This window comes from Megascapheus bottae, chromosome 7, assembly GCF_031878675.1.
Source record: "Megascapheus bottae isolate mThoBot1 chromosome 7, mThoBot2.hap1, whole genome shotgun sequence".
Lineage (NCBI taxonomy): Eukaryota > Metazoa > Chordata > Mammalia > Rodentia > Geomyidae > Megascapheus > Megascapheus bottae.
The window spans coordinates 57,802,056-57,814,755 of record NC_143515.1 but is presented as its reverse complement, the minus strand read 5'-3'; the positions used below and the strand labels follow the sequence as shown (position 1 = coordinate 57,814,755).

General features: G+C 37.3%; 1 protein-coding gene across 6 annotated transcripts in view; it reads right to left on the bottom strand.

Moving 5' to 3' along the window:
• Positions 1-12,700, bottom strand: part of Map4k3 (mitogen-activated protein kinase kinase kinase kinase 3) — a 132,548-nt gene that overhangs the window by 54,543 nt on the left and 65,305 nt on the right. For all 6 annotated transcript variants that reach the window (XR_016536268.1, XM_090337081.1, XM_090337083.1 and 3 more), the window contains exons 9-14: positions 12,125-12,256; positions 11,867-11,929; positions 11,701-11,782; positions 11,504-11,614; positions 4,465-4,543; positions 802-860 (exon numbers count right to left, since the gene is read on the bottom strand). Coding sequence is in view for 5 of the 6 variants with exons in the window: in XM_090337081.1 (XP_090193207.1) it covers positions 802-860; positions 4,465-4,543; positions 11,504-11,614; positions 11,701-11,782; positions 11,867-11,929; positions 12,125-12,256 (526 nt within the window). In the remaining variant the exon portion in view is untranslated. The remainder of the gene's footprint in view (positions 1-801; positions 861-4,464; positions 4,544-11,503; positions 11,615-11,700; positions 11,783-11,866; positions 11,930-12,124; positions 12,257-12,700) is intronic.

Here is a 12,700-nt window from a genome sequence, read left to right as displayed (position 1 = left end):
CAAAGCAATTTCATTAGGGCTAATCTTGCCTGATTTTTAAAAATCTCATTCGGCCAGAAGTGTAGCCTAGTGGTAGAGTGCCTGCCTAGTATGTGTGAAGCCCTGGGTTCAATTCCTCAGTACCACATACCAGAAAAAGCCAGAAGTGGTGCTGTGGCTCAAGTGGCAGAGCACTAGCCTTGAGCAAAAAGTTTTCAAGAATAGTGCCCAGGCCCTGAGTTCAAGTCCCAGGACTGGCAAAAAAATAAACAAACAATCTCATTTTTACTTTTTAACGGAGTGATAAAGTTTCAAATATTTACAAAGCAAGGTTGTATAAAAAAATCACTCCCTATGTGGAAAGGATATTAAAACATCCAAAGAACCATGAGAAGAATATTAGTACAGTTGGTAAGTCTTATTCACGTAAAGAGGAAGCTTGTTTATTAGGCATGTCTTACTCTCCTAAGTTTTTGTACTCTACAGAGATTTGACTATACTGTCATATTTAGAAATCATAGCACTTATCCTCAAAAACTGAAAAACATAAGGGAAAAATTATTAAAGGGCCAGGATTACGAACATCTAATTGGAGGGTGGTAAAACTACATTTTTTTTCTTTCAAAAACAATTTTGAAAATGTTCAATATCAGCAACACAGATTTATTTATTCAGGATTTTGAAATTACTTACCATTTCATTTCCCCAAATAGTGATGACTAGTTTTTTTAGTTTGTACCAGTACATTACAGTACCAGTACATTACAAGACAAACTGAAACATTTATTTTCATTGTTAACATTGTAAGACTATGCTACTTACAAGTTCATGATGTGGTTCTGTCTCCTTCCTTAAGGGTGGGTCAAATTTCACTTGACCAACTGAAAAAGAAGAAAGGTTAAGCCAGGATCCATTTCTATATCTTTAATGATATATAATTTTAGGTCCCTTTAATGCGAGCCATGCACTGGTGGCTCATGCCTGTAATCCTAGCAACTAAGGAGGCTCAAGCGCAGAGAGCAATAGTTCCAAGCCAGACTTGGCAAAAAAATTTCCATCTCCAAAAGAACCAGCAAAAAACTGGCTGGCTGAGCACTGGTGACTCTCGCCTACAGTTCTACTTACTCAGGAGGCTGAGATCTAGGGATGGTGGTTCAAAGCCAGCCTGGACATGAACGTCCATGAGACTCTTATCTCCAATTATACCACCAGAAAACTGGAAGTGGTGCTGTGGCTCAAGTGTAGAGCACTAGCTTTAAGCTGAAGCACTCAGGGACAATGCCTAGGCTCAGAGTTCAAGCCCCACGACCAACCCCCCTCCCCCCCAAAAAAAGCAGGGGTGTAGGTCACGTGGAAGAGTGCCTATCAGCATGCATTAAATCCAATACATGCCCCCAGTATGTATACAAGCAGAAGTTTTTCCAAGTCAAAGAACATTTAATTTTATCATCTACCATATACTAGTATAAACCAAAGACTTTTTTTTGGGGGGGGGAAGTCTTGGGGCTTGAACTCATGGCCTCAGCACTGTCCTTGGGCTTTTTCCTCAAGGCTAGCGCTCTACCCCTTGAGCCACAGCACCACTTTGGCTTTTCTATGTATATGGTACCAAGGAATTGAACCTAGGTCTTTGTGTATGCTAGGCAAGCCCTCTGAGTCCTAGGCTGGCCCTCTTCCCCTTTCTGCCCCCTCTCTATTTTGGATTAAACAGAACCTAGGCAAATATTCCACTAGAAAGAAAGCATGTTCTTTACTGCCACATGAGTCATGAGTCATGCTTGTAGCCTAGGCCTAGGGATTTCCTATAGTTAAAAAAAAAAAAAAAGCAATATTGTATGTATGCTCCAATCAGGATATAACTTGCTTCTGTGTTGTGATCCAGCATAGGAAACAGTTTAGCTTGCTGTTGGAGTGAACAGACAGCAGTTGGCCCAGTACTTGTGCAAGCTAGCCTGAAGATGATCCCAGTGGCTTTGGTCTTATGGTATTCATGAGTTTGTGTAGTCCTCTTCCACCATGGATTAGAGCTGGTGGGTATGGCGAAAAGAACACAGCAGAATGAATGGCTCATTTTCCAAGATAAGGTTTTGGTCTCTGTTCAATCATTTGTTGTGGAGAAAGCCCCTTTGTGAGCAGCCCTTAGGAGAGGTTGTGTTGTAGGAAGTGAAGCTTCTGGTTATCAGGTATGTGCATAAGCTTGAAAGCAACCTTAGAGCACAGCAAAACCTTCAGGTGACATTATGATTACAGTGTTAGAGGCTCTGAGCCAGAACCACTTTGATATGTTGTCCCTAGATTCCTGACCCTCAAAATTTGTGTAAGATAATATGTGTACTGTTTCAAGCTATTTTTACTGTTTCAAGCTATTTTGTGTGTGTAAAGTTGCTACAGAAAAGTAAGTATGCGGCTAAAGTATAAATTAGCTATAATAAACTCAACTGCATTGCAGCCATCTTTTCCTTTGGTATTCTAATATATTAAAGTTTCACTACCAGCCCCTCTATATATTATCATGACAATAAAATAAAGTTTCACTACCTTTACCTTTCATTTCTCAATATTATCTGTTTTTACATTCTAGGTCAACATTCATGTCCAATGAGATGAGTCAGAGACACAAATACAAATATTAAAAAGCAGAATAAAGGTACATGCCTATATTTCCAGCACTTGAGAAGCTGAAGCAGGATGATCACAAGTTTAATGACAGTATATGTAAGTCAACGAGTAGGAGCTTCAGCAAAAAAACCCAGAAATTGTCAATCAAATTGAGGAAGCATGATAATTAATATTAAAGGATAATTGTGAGATTTGAAAAGAAGTAGGAAACATTCATCTGAAAAGGTTTAGAGCTAGATGACTTATGCCTGTAATCTGAACTACTCAGGAGACTGAGATCTGAGGATTGTGGTTCAAATCCAGCCTGGGCACATAGAAGTCCGTGAGACTCTTTTCTCCAATTAACCACCAGAAAACCAGAAGTGGTGCTGTGGTTCAATGTGGTAGAGTAGTAGCCTAGTAAAGGGCGCAGAGTCAGCGTGCAGGCTCAGAGTTCAAGCTCCATGAACTATTACCCACCCCGCCCTCTGCAAAAAAAAAAAAAAAAAGGTTGAGAAATACTGCCATATAATACCTTGTTATGTGTGAGTGTATCCACCATATGGTTTTTTAGTTGTTACTAGTTCAAATATGTCAAATTATGGTTTGGGAAGTAAGGTACTCAAGAAAGATCTTTCTTATATGTTCACATATGATGACACACCAAAATTGCAAAATAACTTTTAGTAAAGTATTAAAACTAACAAAGTCCTCATCTTGATAAAGGCCCATTTAACAGTTCTTTAAACTTGTCTTAGAATTCTAAAACACAGTGGTAAGTTACAAAGGAAACTCTTATGCATCTGTTACCTGTGAGCATGCCTGTTTCTCCCACTTGCACTAATAATCCCTGAATGGGGTGCTGCTGTCTCACCAAGAGCTACAGTATAGCACATATTCAAAATCTCTACTGATCCTCTGTGGATGGAAATGCAGTTCCAGAAAAGGAACCAAAGTCCTTATATTCATTAATCAGGCCTTATACTTGACTAGTTTTTGTATCCCCCAAATTTCCTAACATTACATTTTTGCCACAGAATCTTCCAGCATTGTCCCTGATCTGGTACTCAAGCACTTGAGCAACAGTTTTACTTTCAGCATTTTTTTCCCCCACTTAATTGGAGATTAGTCTTATAGATTTTTCTGTCTGGGCTAGTTCTGAATTGTGATCCTCATATCTCAGCCTCCTGACCAGGTAGGATTACAGGTTTGAACCACTAGCACCCAGCTTCTTGCAACTGTTTAAACAGTCAATTATACCAGTCTGTAACACTTTATGCTTTAATAATCTCAAAAATTCCTATCTGGAACTGTCCATTGGGAAGTGTTATTTTTCCTTTCTCCTTGGACATTATTCAAGATCTACTGAATCACAAGCTGCTAAATTTTAGAGTTCTCCAAGTGAGTTACTATACACAAATAGATATTCATATAGGTTTAAGATGTACTGCCGAGATTATTTCTAGTATCTTTGTTATAGAACTTTTGCTTTCATGTATTTCTGCAATCAAAAAATTTAAAGGAATATGACCGGGAGTTTGGCCTAGAGTGCTTGCTTGCACAAAGACCCAGGTTTGATTCCTCAGTACCACATACATAGAAAAAGCTGGAAGTGCTGTTGGTTCCAGTGGTAGAGCTCTAGCTTTGAGAAAGCCCAAGTAGAGTGCTTAAGCCGAGTTCAAGCCCCAGTACTGGTAAAAATAAATAAACGTGTTAGCTGTCATCATTATGAAAAGAAAAAAAAGGAATAAACAAAATAAAATTCTTACTGTGTTCACTCATCTTTACAGTTAAAATGTTTACTAAGAAAATCATTTGGAAGAAAATAACTAAATTTGGTATCTTGTTTTCCATTGTAAATTATGAATATGTATAATATATACTTACAGTTTATCTCTGAGCGTGTTTTTTCTTCTCTTACATTTCTACTTGTAGAGTGAATTCTATGTGGGACAGCAACAAGGGGCTAGAAAAAAATACCAATGATATTCATAAAGTCATAGTTTTATCTAAAAACCACCCACATATGAAAAACACTTCATTTGATAGCAAGTTGCAATATTTTGTCCTTACTGTTATCTTTTTGTGGAGGGGGAGGTGTGGGATGATGAATACTGAGGTTTGAACTCAGAGTCTTATGCTTGCTAGGCAGGCACTCTTATCACTCCTCAACTCTGTTTTTGCACTGGTTACTTTTGAGGTACAGTTCCAATCCTGTCTGGGTGTGCACTTTAGCTGCAAGTCACTTTTTTGGGGTTTCCCATTGTAGCTGGGATGACAGGCATGTACCACTACACTCAGTTTCTTCTGGTAAGATGAAATCTCACTTTGTGTGCAGGCTGGACTGAAAGTCTAAGTCTGATTTCAGTCTCTTGGCAACTACGTTGAAATATCGGCACATGCCATTGTATACAACGATTGGTGGAGAAGAGGCCTTAGAACTTTTCTGCTTGACTGGCCTTAAACCATGACTCTCAGGATCGCAACCTCCTAACTACCTAGAATTACAGTGGTACCTGGCAAAGGTTTGGCATTTTGCTTGGCCTGTGATCCTCTTTTACTCTTCCTGTGCAGCTGGGATGACAGGCATATTCTGTTCTGTCCAGCACTCTACTGGCTGTGGTAAGGTCTTAAAATCTTTTTTTTTCCATATATTTTTTATTGTAATTAATAGAAGGGTTACATTATATTTGCCAGATAGAAGGTACATTAATTCATGTACATTGATACCCTTTCTCATGTCTTGGTCCCCATTTCCCTCCCTCCATCCCCACCCCTCATCTTGTTTTCCCCCCTTCCCTATCCAATTTCAAATAACCAAATACAAATATATCCAATATATCAGGTAACAAAGTGAGATACTGTAACAATATGAGATAATCAAGGGATAGCAAAAGAAATGAGAGATAACATAGTACATTAAGGACAACAATCATTCATTATATGGCTTTTGTTTCTATATTCTAGAGGTCTTTTCATTTAGCGTCATACTATATGGCCTTATGTATCTAGGTTTTGCTCTATTGCAAATCTCTGCTAGGAGAGACCAAGGTTTCTACTGATTATGACAAATGAGGGAAACCATTGAGCCTATGTTCCTTTGAGTCTGGCTTACTTCACTTAATATGATTTTTTCTAAGTCTTTCCATTTCCTAACAAATGGGGCCCTGTCATTCTTTCTGACAGCAGCATAGAATTCCATTGTATACAAATACCACATCTTGTTGATCCACTCATCAACTGAGGGACAACTGGGTTGGTTCCATATCTTTGCTATGGTAAACAGTGCTTCAATGAACATCGTTGTGCTAGTGGATTTAGTCTATCTTATTTCTGGACAATTGGGTAAATGCCTAGTAGTGGAATTGCTGGGTCATAGGGGCGCTTTATGTTTAAGTCTTTTGAGGAACTGCCATACTAGGCTGGCCTTATTCTGTAATCTTTTTCAATCTCTTTAGTAGCTGGGTTCCAATTAATATCTATCTCTCTCTGTCTCTCTCTCTCTCTTTCTCTGTCTCTTTCCAGCCTCCCCCCCTTCTTTCTTTTTCAGTTGTGGGTATTGAACTCTGGGCCTGGGCACTATCCCTGAGCTCTTTAGCTCAAGGCTAGCTCTCTATCACTTGAGTCACAGCATACTTCTGGCTTTCTGGTAGTTAATTGGACATGAGTCTCATGGACTTCAGTGCTTGGGCTGGCTTTGAACAGCAATCCTCAGATCTCAGCCTCCTGAGTAGCTAGGATTACAGGCATGAGACTGGGGACCAGTGGTAATTATAATAGTAATTTCAATGATGAAGGAATAAGTATTTTTAAATACTCAAAACAAATGATGCTTATATTAAGAGTAGTTCTGCTATTACCTTGATTACTTATGAAATTAACTACAATTAATATTGTAGTATTCATTTGTATATGTAATGTAGTCCATTTTTACAAGAATGAATTTACAGTAAGAAAGTTAAATCTTCTCTGACATTGAGAGATTTTGAAAGGGAAGCTTGGAGTCTCTGTTACTCAGGAGGCTGTGCAGGAAGACTACATGAGCCCATGAGTTTGAGGCTAGCTGGGGCAATATAGCAAGACTCCATCTCCAAATGAAACAAAAGGAAGAAAAGGAGGAACGGAAGGTTCTGAAGGGAACGAGAAAACATTGTATAGAGTGTATTTGTATCTCTAACTACAGACGTCAATTACACATTTTTTTGAAATGTTAAGGTCACACTTACTTGAGTAGGAAATAATAGGCTTCAATTTTCCTCCTAATTTGAATGCTGATGTAAGATGTTGAAAAACTATGACTTGTAATTATATTTGTAGTAACTTACAGCTTTTGTTTTTTTTTTTTCCCATTAAAATCTTGCTCCTTATCCAATCAGTTTCTCTGGGGTTTAGATGTGCTTGCATTTTTATAAGCAGAAAACAAGCCAGTATTGACTCCTTTTCTTTTAATCTGTACAGGAGCTTCATACCTTGCAATTATTGTAGAATCTAACTAGCCAAAGTGATAGCAAAGGATGATATTCTGGGTAGGTTATGTGTTAATGTTAAGGGCACAAATACCAGAAAAACGAATGAATTAAGTACAGCTTAAGGAAAGCTTCTGAATCTATAGAATTTTAGGAACCAACACTCCAAGTGAAATGACTTTCAGAAAAAAAGGCTGTGGCAGCATTATTTCCCTATTAGAACAGAGAGGAACTAAAGACAAACTTTCCTTTCACATGTATTATTTCAGATGGTTGTAACAGAAAGTAGGTTTTGTTCCCACCCCTTTTCAAAAAAGAATCCATGTTTAAAATGGTTTCTTTCATGCATTTGAAAAAGGATGGGACAAGATTCTATTAAATATGATCAAGATGATCAAGATAATGAAAGATGCCCACTTGAAATTAAAGTAGGTAATAGTACATTAGAAAAAGTGTACAATAATGCTAAAGAATGTTTTTTCCAATGATGAAAGATTTAACTTCTCTAAAATGGTATTTCATCATATAATCAGAATCACTTCTAAAATTGCTCATCTGAACCTGAAAAGACAGACTTCTAGAAGGACATCCTTTACTATCACTAATAATTTGACAAAGTCTATATAGACACATTCTCAAAAATTTAAGCTTTCATTTCTAAACATGAGCAACATCAATAAATGTTATATATGTATATATGTTATATATTATAAAAATCTGCTTTGATGAGTTTACAATTATACTAATAAATAGCACTTAGAAAAGTGATGATAATCATTCCAGTAAATGGTATTTAAAGAAACAAACTATTCAGTGATGAATGGTTTCCATGATTTTCAAAAAATGTCTTAAGACTGAGATTAATTACTTCTTGAAAAAATCTAAAATCTGCCCTTATAAATGCCTTCGTTTATTCAAATGATTTTACTTCAAAACTTTTATGATTGCTTTACTGTCAAATAACACAAATATCAGCATAATGCTTTTGTTGGGGGGAAAAGAGTAATAAGGAGTGAATGTGATCAAAGCACATTATACGTATGTATGGGAATATGACAATGAAAACGCTTTGTAAATTTACACAGTATGGCCCAAGCTATGGCACTAACATACACCTTTACAATGGGAACTAGATGAGAATGCAAAAGGTCGTTCCAAATGAAGGAAAGATACCAACTATGATAAAACACTAGTTAACACAATGGTTTTCCCCAGGGGAATTTTAGCTGAGGAGACAAGTAGGTATAGCGGGGGATACTTGTGCTTGACTTAAGAAGAGATTAAAAAAGGCTTCTACAACTAATTGGACCAGGTCAGAGATATAGGGTGGTTCCATACAACAAAGGGTTGTCTGGATTAAATGTCAACCATGCTCAAGCTAAGAAATTCTGATAGAAGGAACAAAAAACAGTAGGCTTTCCTTTAAGAGCTGACAAACTGGAAGCGGCCCTGTGGCTGAAAGTGGTAGCCTAGAGCTGAAGAGCTTAGGGGCATTGCCCAGGTCCAGAGTTCAAGCTCACAACTGACAAAAAAAAAAAAAAAAAAAAAATGATTGGCAGGGGGTGGAGGAAGGGAAACAGGGACAAAAACATGAGAAGGGGTATCAATGTAACTATAACCCTCTATACATTATCCTGACAATAAAATAAAATAAAAAAGAATTTAGGCCTGGAGTGTGGCCTAGTGGTAGTGCTTGCTTAAGCATGCATGAAGACCTGGGTTTGCTTCCTGGGTACCACATTCACAGAAAAAGCCAGAACTGGTGCTGTGGCTCAAGTGGTAGAACGGTTAGCCCTGAGAAAGCTCAAGGACAGTTCAAGTTCAAGGCTTGAGTTCAAGCCCCAGGACTGGCTGAAAAAACAACAATAACAACAAAACAAGGGGGGGAGGGAAACGGGTACCAAGACATGTGAAAGGGTATCAATGTATGTGAATTAATGCACCTTCTGTCTGGCAAATATCATGTAACCCTTTTACTAATTACAATACAAAAAAATAAAGCAAAAAAAAAAACAACAAAACAAAACAAAAATGGAATGACAAACTATGACCTATCACCAATTTCTACTGCAATTGTTTTTATAAACGAAGTTTTATTGAATACTACTAACCTATCATGTACCACTCATGGTTACTTCCTCTACAAAAACAGAGTGCATAACTGTGTGGTCTAAAATATCAACCAAGGTTTTGTACGGCATTTTAAGAAAAAAGTCTGCCAACTTCAATTCTGGGTAACAATTGCAAGGAATGCGAAAAAATATGAAAAATTTAAAAATTGTACTTCAGATATTTTGAATTAAAAAAACTATCTGTTGATAGTTTTAAAAAATCAAAGAAAAATATTTCTAACAATTCATAAGTCCTAATAAAAGTCGGTGCAGTGCCCATACCTGTATTCCCAGCTACTTGCAAGGTAGAAACCCCACTGGTGTGTTTTAAAATGTTTTTTCTAACAGGGTCTCATGTTTACACCCAAGCAGAATTAGACAAACATCCTCCTACTAGTCTATGCTTCCCATAGCTACATGTGCCTAGTATTTTAGTGGTTAAGATGACGTCTGATAAACTGTTGAGGTTGGCCTGACACCATGGTTCTCCTGATTTTGGTATCTCAAGTAGCTAGGATTATAGGAATATAGGTAATTGGCTAATAACTTTTTTTTAAGAAATGAAACATGTTAATTCTCACTGACTCTAATATTTATGAACTGTAACTATTCTGTTTTTTCCAACTCTATACTTATATATAATAATTATGGAATTTATTTTTTTGTTTGCTGGTCCTGGAGCTTGGGGCTTGAACTCAAGGCACCATGCAATTTTTTTTTGGTGATCGTGAAGCTTGAACTCTGGGCCTGAGTACTGTCCCTGACCTCTTCGGCGCAAGGATACCACCCTACCACTTGAGCCACAGCCCCACTTCCTGTTTTCTAGTGGTTAACTGGAATGAGTCTCACGGATTCTAGTGCCTGGGCAGGCTTTGAACTGCAATCCTTAGATCTCAGCCTCCTGAGTACCTAGGTTACAGGCATGAGCCACTGAGCCTGGCATCACCAGGCCATTTTTATAGCAGTTTTCAACTGGATGCATCAAAGTTTTTAGAACCAGATTTTTAAAAATAAAATTAAGCAAAGTAACAAAACACAAAATTCCACCTAGTGTAAGATTATTCTTGTCCACTGTTTTGAACTCACTGCTTGGGCACTACCCTGAGCCTTTGTGCTCAAAGCTAGCACTCTATCACTTGAGCCACAGCTCCACCTCTGTGTTTTTTGAATGTTAATTGGAGATAAGAGCCTTACAGGCTTTCCTGTACCTGCTGGCTTCAATTTATGATCCACAGATCTGAGTTTTCTGAGTAGTTAGCATTATTGGCCTGAGTTACCAATGCCTAGCTTCCAAACTTATTTCTAAGTCTTCCCCATAAGATTTATATAAAGCTATCTAGCTGGAAAATGGTGACTTGACAAGACATTCCTCTTTGACAAAGGACAATCTGAACATCCTCTTAGCCACTGACTTCATTTCTTCACATTTTCTGAAATTCATACCATTTCCAGTACCTTCCATTAGAGACCAAGGCCATCTATCCCCTTGTGCTAGGAATGTTAAAGATGCTGACAAAGATTTTTTTTTTTGGTGGGTTGTGGGGCTTGAACTCTGGGCTGGGTGCTATACCGGAGCTCTTCAGCTCAAGGCTACCACCCTACTCCTGGGCCTGGGTGTTGTCCCTAAGCTCTTCAACTCAAGGCTACAGCCCTGACCCTGGAACCTCAGACTCACTTCCTGTTCTCGAGAGAGTCTCATGTTCTTTAGTGCCCTGGCTGGCTTTGAACTGTGATCCTCAGATCTCAGCCTCCTGAGTAGCTAGGATTACAGGCGTGACCCACCACACCCAGTGAAGCTTTTTTAATACCAGTGTGCTTTTGTCATATTAGGGTTATTTTATTCAAAGAAACCAATTAGCTTGTTTTTATTTCCATACAAGACCATTAGGGTTTTAGTCACCAACAAGGTTAATCATACCCTTACTAAGCAGTATGAAGCATGCTGTAAAGAATATTTCAGGGAAAAAAAATGAAGTAGAAATTCTGAGTGTAGTCTAACATCTTGTTTAAGGTCTTTCTCTTTATTTTCTTTTTCATCCCATATAACTATTTTGAAACAATTGTGCTAATTGCAAAAGTGGACTAAAATGACTCTGCCTTTTTCACATCAGGCAATGGTTATCTATAATTAGTCAAAAAGAAAAAAAATCTAGCAGATGAAATCACAGGACAAAGAGTTAATTGTTTACCCAATGGTTTTTATTATTATTTATTACTTAAGAATCCAGAAATTAAAAAATCATTTCATTCTGTGTGTATTTCTCTCACATGTACACAGACATAGACACAGACACAAACACATGCACATACACATAAATAAATATGCTAGTTGGTAAAAACAATTCCTACCTCAGGATCATCATCATCAAAATCATGGTAAGTGGAATGATCTGGATTATTTACTTTATCCAGTAGCTCTATTGCCAAAGAACGTGTCAAAGGCTGTGTGACAAAAGGGTGCTATAAAAAAAATATACAACACTTATTTAAAATTTGATTAGACATTATCTTTTGAAAACATATATATTTCAGGGCAAAAATAATACCTGTAGTAACTTCTCAGCAGTAGGTCTTTTTTTTGGATTTTTGGTAAGTGCCATTTTCACAAAATGATGAAAACTATTTGACCTAAAAAATTTTGGGAGTCAGACTTTTACATTTTTCTTTTTTTGTTCATCTTGTTATGAAGGTTAGTAACACAAAAATACTTACCATTTAATTTTATCTTTTAGTTTAGGAGGCTGAAAATTGCTTTTTGTCATTAGAAATAATGCTCTGAAAAAAATCAATGAAACAGTACATCAGAAAAATTTAGTATTTATTTTCTAATAATGATATGAACCATATTATAATTCCCAACCCAGGCAAAGTAAGAATAAGTAAATTATTTGAGTATGACATAATAAATAACACTAAGAGGAAAAGAAGCCATAGCTTTAGCAGAGTATCCTTCAATCTGGATAGACTGACCTCATTGGGTGTAGGTCAAACATAGGAGGCTGAAGCTCGGCAAGTTCTATGGCTGTGATGCCTACTGCCCAGAGGTCACAGAGCTGATTGTATCCCCCTTTTCGCTCTACAGCTGCGACTTCTGGAGCCATCCTGAGGAAGCAGTTCAGAAATTAGCTTCTATTTAGTGTCCTTTCCTTCCTACTCTCACTGAGGCAAATGGAACTGCTGCTATCAAAAATTAAGGTCTATTTAGGTCTTGGTTTCTGAAGAATAAATATGTAGGATTTAAAAGGTCTACTTTTTCCAAGTTCTTGAAGTCTTAGACAACAACCCTCCCACTCTCTCTCAAGTCTCCACTAGTAACTCTTATGTTACTTCACTATAATACTAAAAAGGTTCAAAAAACTATACAATTATGAGAGCAACACATCCAAATCTGTTCGATTCTCAGTCCCTCTTAATGAGAAATTATACAAAGAAATAATTTATAATAATCTAATGTATACATACATACATACATAAGCACACATCTCTATATATCTGCTCTATATCTCCTTATATTAAGAAACTAGATTCTGGTCTCTGTTCTATCTT